Source organism: Cryptomeria japonica, chromosome 5, assembly GCF_030272615.1.
Source record: "Cryptomeria japonica chromosome 5, Sugi_1.0, whole genome shotgun sequence".
Taxonomy (NCBI): Eukaryota; Viridiplantae; Streptophyta; class Pinopsida; order Cupressales; family Cupressaceae; genus Cryptomeria; species Cryptomeria japonica.
The window spans coordinates 522,407,975-522,422,434 of record NC_081409.1 but is presented as its reverse complement, the minus strand read 5'-3'; the positions used below and the strand labels follow the sequence as shown (position 1 = coordinate 522,422,434).

General features: G+C 36.6%; 1 protein-coding gene across 13 annotated transcripts in view; it reads left to right on the top strand.

Moving 5' to 3' along the window:
* The window catches only part of LOC131060938 (uncharacterized), a 198,006-nt gene extending 185,454 nt beyond the window's left edge, over positions 1-12,552 (top strand). For 12 of the 13 annotated variants that reach the window (XM_057994393.2, XM_057994389.2, XM_057994392.2 and 9 more), the window contains 5 exons: positions 10,625-10,757; positions 10,855-10,949; positions 11,364-11,840; positions 11,930-12,018; positions 12,126-12,552. In XM_057994393.2, coding sequence (XP_057850376.1) covers positions 10,625-10,757; positions 10,855-10,949; positions 11,364-11,840; positions 11,930-12,018; positions 12,126-12,279 — 948 coding nt within the window. In that variant the 3' untranslated portion in view covers positions 12,280-12,552. Of the gene's footprint in view, positions 1-10,624; positions 10,758-10,854; positions 10,950-11,346; positions 11,841-11,929; positions 12,019-12,125 lie in introns of those variants that run through there. The other variant, XM_057994397.2, reaches the window with a different exon arrangement.
* The last annotated feature ends 1,908 nt before the right edge of the window (positions 12,553-14,460 follow it).

Genomic DNA, 14,460 nt, shown 5'->3' with positions numbered 1-14,460 from the left:
TCACATCAAAATCATCCTGAGCAGAGTCCATGGTGACAAGATGTACTTGGAGAGAACGCATGATATCACGCCTGAGGCAATTCATCCAGTCACTGGTTTCTGCAACACAGGGGAAGTACCAGCCCTGAGAACGGTAAGCAAAACGGAAATGACCAAGCTCACCGGTTCGACAAGTAATTCACGAGGTATGACAGTTAATTCTGTCAAGGATGAACTGGTAAAATATGCCTGCATGGTGGTAGGCTACAGGACATTCTCAGCCAGCAGGATTAATTCTGTATCTGCTGTAGCGGTAAATGTCGCTTACCGGATGATTATAGAGGATAAATCATTTGACTTATGCACCGGTATGCAAAGGCAACTCCTGTCAAATCTCAAGGCAATCAAAAAGGACAATTCACTGAGATTTAAATTTGGACAACTACTGGTAGGACTGTTTTTCTATTTCCAAGGCTACTTTCCGGGTGTAGGAGATGTCCAGTGGTCCCCTGACCAACCGGTAACCAAGCAGATAAAGGAAAGTGTGCAAGCTATTGGAACCGGCTACCCTGAGATCCTGAACAAATACTTTGATGAGTTCAGAAGAAAAATGAGTCAGAGGATGCGAATCTCAGGTGACAGTGAAGAAGTATGAAGACGACATCTGTTTCACTATTCAAGTGGACAAATGTCTAATGGAGGTTGCTGAGCCTAGAATGGAGGAAGTGGAGCCAATGGGCTATGAAGTCATGTATGACATGCTGGAAGGGTATGCTTCAACCCTTATTGCCTCGCCTCTTGATCCAAAGGCGAAGCGAACCGGAACCTACTTGGAGAGGATCGCACCGGTTGAAGAACCATCGGTGAAGAAGGGAAAAGAACCGGCAACCAAGAAAGCTAAGGCAGTGCCTGCGGCATCAGCACCAGCTACCACTGAGACTCCAAAAGTGACCAAGCGGTCACCGGCAAAAAAGAAATCGGAGGCAACACCGGCAAAAGTCTTCAAAAGAAAGAGGAAGACTACGGCAAATGAACCGAACTTCGAAGAAACTGAGTCTGATGAACAGCCAAAGAAGGCTAGACAGACCAAGAAGGTGAAGAAGAATGAACCGACAACATCCGCACCGGTAAATATAGATATCTCCTCTTACAAACCTTTGACACATTGTCAAAGAACAGTAAAGAATATTAGGAGAAAGTTACTTCATGATTTAATTGATTATTATGATGATTTCAATAGTGAGGAAAAAGATGAAGTACTGCAGGAGATTATTCTTTATTTATGTAGAAATGACCGGTCACCATCAGAGATTAAATCTCAGACACCGGATTCATTGTATAAAGCATTGGATAACAGATGGCGCATTGCCATTGAAAAGGAACAAGAGATTAGGGAGAAAGTTTTTGCACATTACTTTCCCGAACTCTCAAACTCAGAATTATTTGATGTATTAGATCAAAATAAAGGTCTCTTCTTCACAAGGAGAAGAAGACTCTGGTTGTTGGAAGGGAGAGTTGATGATGTAGAAAAGGATACACATCAACACATGGCCCATGCTATCAGTTCACACAAAGCTCGAATGGCCAACCTCCAAGTGGAAAAGGAACCGGTTATTTCCAAACCGGATGAAGTTTTTGATGAGGAAGGAAACCTGGTGGAGGAACCAATCAACACCATAGATGTCGATGCCCTGGATACAGAAGATGTCACTCAGGGAACTGAACAGGGGCAACAGGCCGATCAGGGTGGTGAACAAGTTGTGGACACACAGCAAGCGGCAAAAGACAAAGAAGAAGAGAAAAAGAAGAAGGATGAAGATGAGAAACAGAGAAAGAAGGAAGAGAAAAAGAAAGAGGAAGAGGAGAAAAGAAAAGATGAAGAGAAAAAGAAGCAAGAAGAAGAAAGGAAAAAGAAAGAAGAAGAGGACAAGGAAGAAAAGAGGAAGAAGGAAGAAGAAGAAAAGAAGAAGAAAGAAGAGGAAGAAGGAAGAGGAAGAAGGAAGAGGAAGAAAAGAAGGAAGAGGAAGAAAAGAAAAAAAAGGAAGAGGAAGAGAAGAAGAAGAGGGAAGAAGAAGAAAAGGAAGAGCAGAAGAGGAGAAGAAAAAGGCAGAAGAAGACAAGGAAGAAGAGAAGAGAAGAGAAGCGGAAAAGAAGAAAGTTGAAGAAGCCAAGGAATGTGAAGCGGCAAAAAACTCTCAGGTGGAGACTCCGAAGGCAACCGGAAGTCAACCTTCACCGGTTGATCTCTCTAGTCCTATCGATGTCCAATCTGCAAGCGAGTCGGAACTTATGCAGAGCATCAAGGTTGCTCAAGAGCGCCTTGAGATCATCCGCAGGAAAAAGGAACAAGACATCATTCAGGCAGCTGTAGACACGCTCACCGGTTTAATCCCCGGTACTAATCTTCCTGACATTGATTCATCACTAGCACAACTCAAACTTCTGTGTACTGTAGTGGATGATCAGGTGCAGAGCCTAGAAGAAGCAGCTGAGGCCAATGTAAAGAAAGAGCACCAAAAGGCTCTTAATGTTGCTCTGGTGAAGAAACTGAATGAGCTTAGGACTGAACTGTCAAAGGATCAAAAGGACATAAGGAGTGCTTTGGATGAGGGAAACTTGCTACTCAGCAAAATCTGTCAACCTCATCTGTTTTGTGATGATGTGCTAGCTAAGAAGCAACAGCTTCAAACGGACTTACAATCCTATTTAAGCACATTCAAGACTCCTTACGACTCCTTTGCGGCATATCTGCAAACCGTTCACCGGTTCCAGATCCAATTAGCCAAGATAGAGCAAGAGATCAGCACAAGATCTAGGGATTTGCAGGAACTTCAACTGGTATTACTTCCACGACTGCAAATTCTAGCACTGACAGTCACCCAAGAACTGAGCACAATAGAGGCCATGGAGGAACAGGTATCACAAATGCAGACAGAGAAGGAAGTGGTGACCTCCCTACTTGAATCCTGGTCTCTCTCCATGAAACAATTTTTGCAGGACTACAAAGCGGTTTTTGACAAGTATTATTCATTATTGTCATAAACTCTTTTATATATGGAAACAGGTTTTTGCAGCGGTACTTTGTCATTGTTGGCAAAGGGGGAGAAGTACATGGTTTTAATTAAAATTTTGATGGTCTTAAATTTTGAAATTTTGATATATCAGGGGGAGAAGTATATCAGAGGGAGAAGTATTTTTTTTTGAAATTTTGATATATGCTATATGCTTTGATGATTATGCTCTGAATGCAAAATTGCTATACACTCTGTTGATTAAGGGATAGTGTATATGCTTAGGGAGAGCAATTTTGTTAGTGGCAAGTTTTTGTTGTAAAACACTTAGACGTCAAAATTTTATTTTCCTAAGTGTTGCCATCAATGCCAAAGGAGGAGATTGTTGGCTTTTTTGATGTTTATGTTGTGATTGTCATTGATGGACACACACTTGTATTGAGATCCCCTTTATATGTATGAGGTCATGCTCAACCGGTATTTGTTTCAACCGGTATGTTGTACTCTAGTCTTTAGACTAGTAGTGATTTTGCAGAATGTGTTTTCCTGGTCTGAAGCGGCATGTCGACCCCAAGCGGTTCGCAGATCACAAGTGGTACAAGGAAGCAAAGCGGCACAACACATTCTTACCAGTCTTCATTTTTGTCAAACCGGCAACCGGCATTTTGTATGAACTGGTAACACTCTGTGATGAGTTACCAACCGGCATTTTGTGATGAGTTACCAATCCACCGATTGTTTGACAGTGCTGACACATTGACGGTGATTCTTGTGTCGTGTTACTGAGTATGTCTAGATTCACTGAACCTAGGAAATTGTAATGTAATCCTATTGGACCGACATGAAATTAGATTCCTTTAAAAGGACATCATGGCTAGGGTTTTAAAAGTTGTTGAAAGAGCTGCGAATAGGGTTTATGTTGAGCTAGGGTTTAAGGTGAAAGAGTAGAGCGATCTTATGAGAGGAGATCGAGTTGTAACTCAGAGTGAGATAGAGAAGACTGAAGTAATGCTGGAATGCATTAGCTGTGAGCATACTGGATCTAACCAAGCAGTTTGTGCTAGTAGATAGATCAAACACTTGTTGATTACTCACATCTTTGACAAGTTTGTAGCCCTTAACCGGGTAGGCCTCAAAGCCTTTGTAAAATCCTCTAACAAGGTGGTTCACACATTTGAATCTAAAATCCTCTAACAAGGTAGTCTTTAATCGGACTTATCTCCTAACAAAGATTGAGATTCTTAACAGGATCTGTTCTGGTGAAGAACATTGTAAGACCTTAACTAGTCTGACCTTAACCGGTCTGGTTTCTATTCTGCAGATAGTGACTTGTGAGTTCCATCTCACCGTGGTTTTTCCCAGTTGGGTTTCCACGTCAAATATCTTGTGTTATGGTTGTATTGCTTTTGTGGGTGAATGGTTTATTTGCATTTTGGTTTGTATGTGTGATAACCGGTTTGATTGTCAGACTGCTTTATCGGTTTATCTCTAGACTGTGTAAGTGTTTAGTGCAGAGATTTTTGGCATACTAATTCACCCCTCCCTCTTAGTATTCATCAAGATCCACTATAATTCAATGAAAATTTTGTATGAAATTCAACAAGTCTAGGCAACAATTCCTTCACTCTACTTCTACTTCTACCAACTGTCTACTACTAATTTATTAACCTTTACAAATGAGGAGGCTGAGCCTTATATAGAGGGCTCTTTACATTTTTAAGGCTCAAATTGATTCTCCAATCAATGGTCGAGATCTTACAATAAAACCCTAATTAGGGTTTGTTACAACAAACTCTTTCTTGACCAATGAAATAATTACATTGAATTGGACATGTCCCTCTTTGATTTCTGACCAATGAAAGGTGAGGTTAGGTACATAAAATAATATTTGATGAAGTGCCATGTGTCACTGGCTCCTTCACTAGATGAGTCAGGTTCAATGTACTTGGAGGTGTTGACTTGGAAGAATTCAATTGGGTTGATGATGATTTGATTCCACCTCAACCTGCCATGTAGATCATCACAAAGTGCTTATGTTTGAGCAATATCTCTTGATACTCAACATTTCCAAGCCGATGAATGTGATGGATTATATTCCCAAATTGAATCATCTTAGCATGATCAAGTTCCTAACTTTGATTAGCTCTTCCGAAACTGTTTTTCCTTCTTGATCACTTTCAATCTTCCTTCCTTGTATTTGGGAATTTGCCCCCATCATTAATGATGTTTGATCCTAATATGTGGAACACATCTCTAAAGTAGTACATGCTTGATGATGTTTATGCTTGATCTTTGCCTTGGACTTGAATCACTTTAATCACTCCCTTGGACACTCTTTATAATGCTTGGAATTCCACTTGATCCTTTGGTTTTCATCTTCAAGCTAAGGAATATTGTTTCGAATTCCCTATACTGCTTTGCCTTTTATCCTTATCATGGCACAAATTCACCTCCCCTTAGTGTAAGTCTTAAATTTTGCAATCACCTCATGTATGTGCATCTTGACCTTGGAGTCTTGGATTTCCGAAGGAACTTCAAGACCATTGCAATTGAATCCTTCCTCATATCGATCCTAACACTTCGCTGAAATGTCCTTCATTTTGATCTTTTGAATACCTTAACTTAGTTTGCATGATTGAATCCGTCATTCATGATTTTGATCTTCTTTATGTTGTTATGCCATCCTTCTCCTTGTACCATCCTTTGCATCCATCATTCTTTCCTTGCAAACGTTGTCCTTCTTGGAGATGTGAATGTTGCCTTGATTTGATGCCCTTAAGACTCCTTGGATAGCTCGTTCTTGAGTGCGCTGATGAAAAATTCCTCCATCCGTTTCCTTGGGATAGCTCAATCTTGAGTGCATATTGTCCTTGTTCCCATGTTGCCTTTTCCACATGGTTGAGTCCCTTCTTCAAGTTTGTGAAGTTCCTATTTCCATCAGCTGATTAAAATATGCTTGAACCTTGATTTGTCCTTATTGCTCTCCATCAAATCTGAAAAAGAAACATTTATGAATCAAAATACTAAAGAACGGATGAAATCTCCAAAATTTCCTTATTAATTTCTGATTTTTATCTCTGAAATGTTGCTTTCAGATTGGAGAATTCTGGAAATGGAAGTGTCAATCTGAAATAATGCTTATAGTGCTGATTGAAATTGGTTGAGGTCTGAAAGAAATGGATTTGTTTCTTCTTCAACACATGATCAAATATCTGGTCTTTTTTTTTTACCTTGCCTACAGTCTGATTCAAGTTGACCTCCGCTTGTATTCTGCTCCAACCTCTCTTGTCTAATTCACACCCTCTCCTCAGTCCCCTTACGATCTGCTTCTGCTCTTATCTTTTCTGGTCTTGCGAATTATTTGTGGCAGAATGTTTGTGTTTTTGAATGGTGAAGTAAGTTTGCAAGTTCTTCTTCATTTATCCTTCAATACTCTCCCTACATCTTGCTGAGTCGGCCAAGGATATTATTTAAATTTGTTTCCATTTAAATCTCTCTCAAAATACTCTCAAAATTGCTTTCCCCTCTTTGAAGTCGGCTGGCCCTAGATGCACCCTTTTGCATTGTTAAGAAGGATATAAGTATAAAATTGGGTGCAGCTATCAAAACACATACAAAAAATGAATTAATTTAGGTTAGATGTGAATCCTTAGGTTTGATTTTAATTTGGGTCTGCCCTTTTAGGTCTGCATTTAGGTGAATTTTCTAACTTCTCTATCTGACTTCCTCCTTTTATTTCACAATTTACTAGTATTTTCCATTGAAATTCAAATTCAACATCAAAGGGTGGAAATTCGACATGCACAAGGAAGGGTGGAAAATCGATACTTGGGAGGAAGATTTGGAGTGGAAAAATGCACAAGACAAGGAAATTTTGTTTAGCTATTGAAAGTTAATCACAATTGCAGTGGAAAAACGCACCTCACAAGGAAGAGTGGAAAATCAACCCCTACAAGGTAGAGTGGAAAATTGCAACATAGAAGGAAGATTTTGATTTCCTTGTTTTTCATCCTTATTCGTTCCATTTCACTAGCAAATTTTCACTTAGAGTGGAAAATCGACCCTTAAGAGGAAGATTCCACCTTCATCTCCTTTCCTTCTTGACAATTCGCTCAATTTCAAGGGGTGGAAAAATGATCGCTAGAAGGAAACTAGGAAGTTCACTCTTCTTCACCTTTCATCCAACAGTTGACCTCTAGGAGTGGAAATTTGATCTCCATGAGGATATTTCCAATTTTCAATTCTTCTCTTCAATTATTCCTGATTTTTCATTCAATTTCAAAGGGTGGAAAAACGACCCTGACAAGGAAGATCCCACTTCTCTTTCATTTTTTTATTTAACATTCAATCTCCAGGAGTGGAAATTCGATGGGTACAAGGAAACTTTGATTTCGAACTTGTCAAAGGGTAGAAATTCATGGTCGACAAAGAAATTCCACTCTTCCTTTCACCTTTAGTTGTAAATTTTCCTTAGGAGTGGAGAATCGACTTCCACAAGGAAATTTCCAATTTTGCACTGCCTTGAAACAAACTTCATCATTAAACACTTTCTCCAAAGGGTAGAAAAACGACCCCTAGGAGGAAACTAGGAAGTTTCGCTCACCTTTACATCTTTCCTAATAACTTTGCAACATGACAACATTTGACAATTTGATAACTTTTGCAGTTTTGCGACCTTGACAGCCTTTCTTGGTCTTATGACAACATTGTGTCTCTCCTTAATCTCGGACCAACAAAACCAACCTCTTCCCATAAGCAAAAATTAACAACTAGGACCTAAGTTACTGATTCGTGTACGGATACGGATACAGAATCGGGTACGGATTCGCGGAATCGACAATTTTTTTATCCTTGGGTACGGGTACGGGTATATCCGAACATATATATATATATATATATATATATGTATACTTATATGTATACATATACATGTATATACATGTATATATATGTATATGTATATATGTATATATATGTATATATATATATATATATATATATATATACATATATGAGAGCAAATGTAATCTTGAATTTATTTAGTTTATGACAGACTGAAATTAAATCAAAATAAACACTCATACAGTGGATTGCATAGATGCAGCAACTGATTTGATTAATACGCTCAATTAGGTCTTGAAACCCTCAGAAAATATTGACAATACCAGATCCAATCATCAAGCTAGTAGGACAACAAAATGTAGTGATAAATAATGCCACTATAACTATTGGAAGATCTCAGACCTGATTACTAATCAATATAATAACCAGTTGACCAATAAGAAATCACAAATAGCAGTTTCACATCCTTATGACAGTATGAGGAAATCAACAAAAATAGAAATAAAGATCAGATTGCACCAATCAAGGATGAAAATATTGGCTAAAAAACGGCTAGATCGCGATTTATCGCTAGGCAAATGGACGGCTGATTTAATCGGAGAAAAAATCGCGCTTGATTTTTTCCAAAAAATTGCAAGTTTTCGGCACAAAAAATTGGGATTTTTTCCGATAAAATCGCGATTAAAAACTGAAAAATCGCGCCTCTGCAAACTGACCAAAAATCTTAAAGTTCAAAACTAAAACAAAATAAAGTGAAATGCGAAAAAAGGGCAATTTCGCTCCTCCATATCGTGCGACTGTTCCCAACGGCCAATGCCCTACGCTTGACGCCCAACGCGCAATTTTGGCTGTGTTTTTGGCCGATACCCGACTCTGCTCTTGCATATATATAAATAATAAAACTGTTAAAAACTAAAACTGTAAGATATATATAGATGTATTTAAGTTTATATATGAAAATAATGAAATATATAAAAGTATAAATTGAAATTGTTATAGATATGAAAATAATTTAATAACGGTATAAATTAAAACTGTTTATATATGAAATTAATATGTTATTAAAACAGTATGATATGTTATTGTGTTCTATAAATTTAGTGTATATGTGTGTTTTTTAGAATATTTAAAGAAATTATATATTTTTAAATGTTCGATAATTTATTGGATTTTTTCCCGATTCCTGATTTTTAAAAAATTTTTGGCCAAAAGATTTATTGCGGATTAAGATATTTTCATCTTTGGCACCAATGATGACAGGCTATGTATTTATGACAATTGCAATTTGAATAGTAATTTGGGTTAGATCACACCCCTTATAAAAGGTTGCAGTGTATATGAAATTGCAATTTAAATAGTACAGTTTGCAGCCAGCACTACTTTATTAATTTGCCCCAAAATTAGGCAAAGCAGATGATGAATAATCACTGAGGACCCACCCACTTGGGAAGGACCTTGGAGGAATCCAAGGGGAATCAAGCTCGGACCAGGACCCGGGCAGAATTAGAATCAAGATCTAGGGGTTTTAGTGAAGAATCAGTAACTTAGACTAGGACCAAACTAAAAGATGACTAAACCTAAAGCAAAGCAAAAAAGAAGTGGGGTCCCCATTTGCAATGGGGTGATGTGTGAAAACGTCACAACAAACCCTAGCAAAAGGAGAGAGCAAAAAGAAAAATTCATTAACACCTAGCTAGCAGTCCAAAAAAATATCTTCAATGCTTCACAAACAATTTATTGTGTACTGGTCAAAAGAATTTAAAAAAAAATATTTCAGAACATGTATGATATATATTATAAAATTTAATTTTTTATAATGCTTATTTAAAAATCTAAAGGCAGACTAAACCTCTTAGCAAACCATTGTCACTGTTCAATAGCACTGTAGTGGCATGGAGTTTCTTCCACTATTAGCAATCCTCAATGATTTTTATCAGACTTTTCATCACTATTAGCAAACTATTGTCCTTAGGTTTCACAGACCCTAAAGGAAAAATTTAAAAACCCATGCAGCTTAATAAAAATGAAATTGTGTTTTTAACTTTTTAACTTTTAGGCGGTCAAGTTTTACGCTAGTCACAAGTCAATGTATTTTAGGCACATGTTTTGGTGAGTTTTGTTGCCAGTTATTCGGCAGCCAATACCACCCGTGATTACTTGCAAGTCCTGCAAGTAATCTTAATTTTTTTTAACTATGGTGCCTGACATCGAATTCTCTCAAACTTCATTCTTTCATTTTTCAACAAAATCTTTTGAAATAGAAATTGTATAGTTGATTCTGATTATTGTAGAAAAAGAAACAAGATAAAATAATGCTGAATGATAAATGTTGGTCTTTTAATCTGGTTTGGCTAGTATTTGCCCATGTGAAACACTTATTCAATTCTCCACAACTCCTGTAACACACATGCTGCTGCGATCATTGTATGCATTCCCGTTATACATGGCCATTGGGAAAATTATTTCATACAAAAGAGGAATAAAAATTAGAAGTTTAATAATTTTCACTGACCATTCTTGCATGTCGCATAGTTCACTTTTTTTATCTAGTGCAGGTTAAATTAAAACTACTATGTTCCAATCTCAATCTGGAGGCAAGAAATTGTTATACTTAGGAGTTTAGGAAGTTTTGAATGCTCAAGCTTCTTATATCATCTATGCCCCTTTAATTATGCATTTCAGTGAATTTCAGTATAGTCTAAGTCAACCTTCTGCCCTTTCTTTAAAGATCCATACACGCAATAAATTGCACTTGTGTTTTATGAATAAATTGATGTTTCATGTTTGTCCAGGTTGTAATCATGGTTGAAGGGACAGCTAGTCTTGATTTCATTCTACCTGTAATAATGGCAGTGGTTGTGTCAAACTGGGTTGCTCATCACATTCATCAGCATGGTGCATATGAAGCTGACCTACAGCAGCTAGGTATGACTCATCTTGAAGGCATTGAATTAAATCTTAAAATAATCTATATGGCTTATGATTATTGCTTCTAATGAGGTTCATATTTTGATTGCATCAGGACATGTCCATTTTCTTCAAAGTGAGCCCCCCCGTGAGCTAATTCCCTTAACTGCGTTCAATATAATGTCACCACATGTTGTTGGATTTGAAGAGGTAAAGGACTTGTCATCTGCAGAAGGAAGCTATTAATTTTATTATTAACGTCCATAAATTATAATCTAGAAATGTCATGTGACAATCTCTATACTAAATGGATATCTAGGGATTGGAGCTGAAGTGCAATAATTGCACCTCAATCTGCTAATATGTATGCATGACCGTCTTGTAAATATCAAATCACTTTTTCCCTCATGTACATATTTGGAGCCGTAGGTGCCATTCAGGTGGATCTAAAATGAAAATGGAGTTTAGCCCCCTTATGGTTGTAGCCATTCCTATATTGTCTTTCTTATTTCTATGGAATAGTGTGCTTCAAATGTAGCTAAAATGAAAATTGGATGTTCTTGGGATTCCCTTCAATATATTTCTTAGTTACTGAGATGCATGGCAGTTTCTGTCCCTTTGTAGATAGTTCCAGTTACAGATGTTCTGAAGGTTCTACGTAGCACAAGACACAATGGATTTCCTGTTTTCAAAAGTTCTTATCTCCATTCTGATGATGCTCAAGGGAAAATGGCTGGCCTTATTCTAAGGCATCAACTATTATTACTGCTTGAGCAGCATGCTTTTGTTGAAGTGGACCTGGCAGCAATCAAAGACTCTGACAAGTGGCAATTTCCATATTTTGGAAATATGGATGCCAAACAGCTACAAGTTCTGGAAAGTGGAATGCGAGCATATCACTTTTGTCACCATCCTCATCGTCGAGACTTGACCTCTCGACCTGAGGCCATAGACGAAATTGACTTAGTTGGCATTCTAGATTCACAAATAGAATATTCTGATGCAACCATTAAAGGAGGCACTATAGTAGACACAACAGAAAGACCAAGAATGACTTTAGTGCTGGATTTGAGACCGTTTATGAACAGAGTTCCATTAACTGTAAGTTTTTTTCAAGCAAGAAAGTACCGTAGTGTGATCTAGTTCTGCTTTCATAATCGAGCTCGCCTAAGATCATTAAATTGTTTCAGGTACGTGGTGAATGCTCAGCACAGAGGGTGTATGTAATCTTCCGAACACTTGGTCTTCGACACCTTTGTGTGACTGACTCAAATGGCAGGTAGCTCTTGTTCATGTTTGTATTCTCTGTTGCTAATATGTAGTTACCTCCAAAAACCGCATGCAGGAAATGCTATTGTTTATAAATATTCTTGAAATTTATTGCAGGGTGGTCGGTATGATTACCAGAAAAGATCTTGGCTTAGCTTCCAGAAAGTCCACTGTCTCCACTTCTAGATGGAGTACCACTCTTTTGCGGTGGGACTCTGACCCATCCCTAGATGAAAGGACCTCCAGAGATATCTTGTATTCATTGCCTTGAAATTATTTATTACCTAGTATTCATTCCACATCCAAAACCACAGCATGCATCAAATGTTTATATCATAGAACCATGCATATTTTAAGAGCACAACGCATGTTTGGTTGTGTAGCATAAATACTGTGATCACAATCTAGATTTATAGAGAGTGAAGTGGATCTCATGTATTGGCTTATGTTTGTCAACAAGTCAGAAACACCCAAACAGTAATTTGTTTTCAGAAAACTATACTGTTTAGATAATGCATAATGCATAATTGTGCTTGTTTTTTCATATTGTTCTTTTAGTGCATCTTGAAGACCTTCTTAGTGAAATTCCAATAATGAATTCTAATAATAATATTATTTAGTTTTTTTTTTTATAAAATATAGAAATAAGCATTATAATAATTAGTGGAAAATCTTGTAATCCTAATTTATTTGCTGCTATAGGATATTTATTTGAAAACAATATAAAATTTATAGATTGATAAAGAGATGAATCATCGTGGATATATTATACTTGTAGGAGAGAGTAGTATGCAATATCTTAGCTCTATGCTATATTAAAATTTAAAGGAATTGCATGGATGTTTACAAAATAAAAAATTAAATATAAAAACAAATAGAAGAGAAAGTTGTAGGTTAGTTAAATGAATTAACCAACATTTTTTTATATGGGGTGGATAATTTTATTTAACGCCACCAAAAATAGGTTAAAAGATACCTCTAACAATAAAAAACAAATCATTGATATGGGACGTATTAATGAAACTTATTATCCACAATTGTTAGTCATTATTAGTTTAATTAATTTATTAATTTTAACCCCACCCTTAGCCTATAAAAAAGTAATTAAGGAAATTAATGATTAACCATGAGATTAAAAAAAAGTATAAATTCAAAAATGACTGTGCCCCTAATTAATAGTCTATATTGGGATAATTAATCTACGTAATTAAACTAGTAAAGTAAGTGTATATTCCCCATTATGGAAATATTTTTTGATTTCATCCTAAGATTCGTCTAATCATAATTATGATAAATGGGAGAATTTTCTTTAGTAAATTTCCCCTTGAAAATGATTAACTCTAAAAAAAAATGTTTAGGACCCCTTCCTTTGTTAGAATGTGAAAAGGAAAAACTTCATGTCGAATGATCGAACCACCACACCTAGCCTTGGGGGTGGTCGTGAATGGTGTCATGAAGATTGTGTCACTAGGTGTACAAACTAGTCATAGGGGTTTATGGTTGTCTCATCTTAAGTTATATTGTGTTCAAGTTTGATTTAAGGTTTTTAGTCAAAAGAAAATTTGTAGGTGAGTTTAGGTTGTGTCATGTTTTCCATCGTGTGAAAAGTGGGCATGACATTAAGTTTCAAAGTGCAAGTTCTAACATTGGGAACTCTGGGTATAGAACAGGGTTCTATTTATCGAATTGTGGAAAAGTGTGAATGCCTGCATGGACCTTGGATTAGATAAATTAAATGAAAACTTCTAATTAAACATGCTAAAAAAATAAATGTCCCATAAAATTTCACCTTATAGGTGGAGCTTGTACTTGTTCTACAAAAAGGTTAAAGTGACTTCAAACTTAAATTAACCTAACCCAAGATAATTTGTATAACCTTAGTGGATATGATTAGTTGTAAAATTTTATGTTTTTATATCTAGAAAGAATAGTTGTAGACTACAAGTTCTTCTTCTCATCCTAGCCTTGAATACAAGAGGAAAGGTTTAGTTGCATAGTAGATACAAAAATTTCTTAAAATATGAGTAAGTATCACTCAAGGGTTAGCGATGGATATAGGAAATCTATAACTCTTTCCCGATGTTCTAGAGCATATTTATTGATATTGTTGGAACTATCTTAGGAAAGAGGAATAGATAATGGAGTAAGTAATAAGCCAACAAAACCAACTTGAGGTAACTTTAGTTTGGTATAGTAGGGAACTTTATATTCTATTTCTTGTCCTCATTGTTTCAATGGTAATGGACTTGTGCATGTCAAATTTTTGGGAATTCCTATATAAAATATTAGTGTTCTCAAAGGACTATTCCATCTTTTGTTCTTTCGAGAATGCTAGTAACCTATATTTGGATAGACACTCATGTCTAGATAAATAAAAAGCCTTCATATATCTATGCAATTTTGTTAGATATGGATTAGTAGGGTAATGTTCTTCTAGAAAACTCCCATTTAA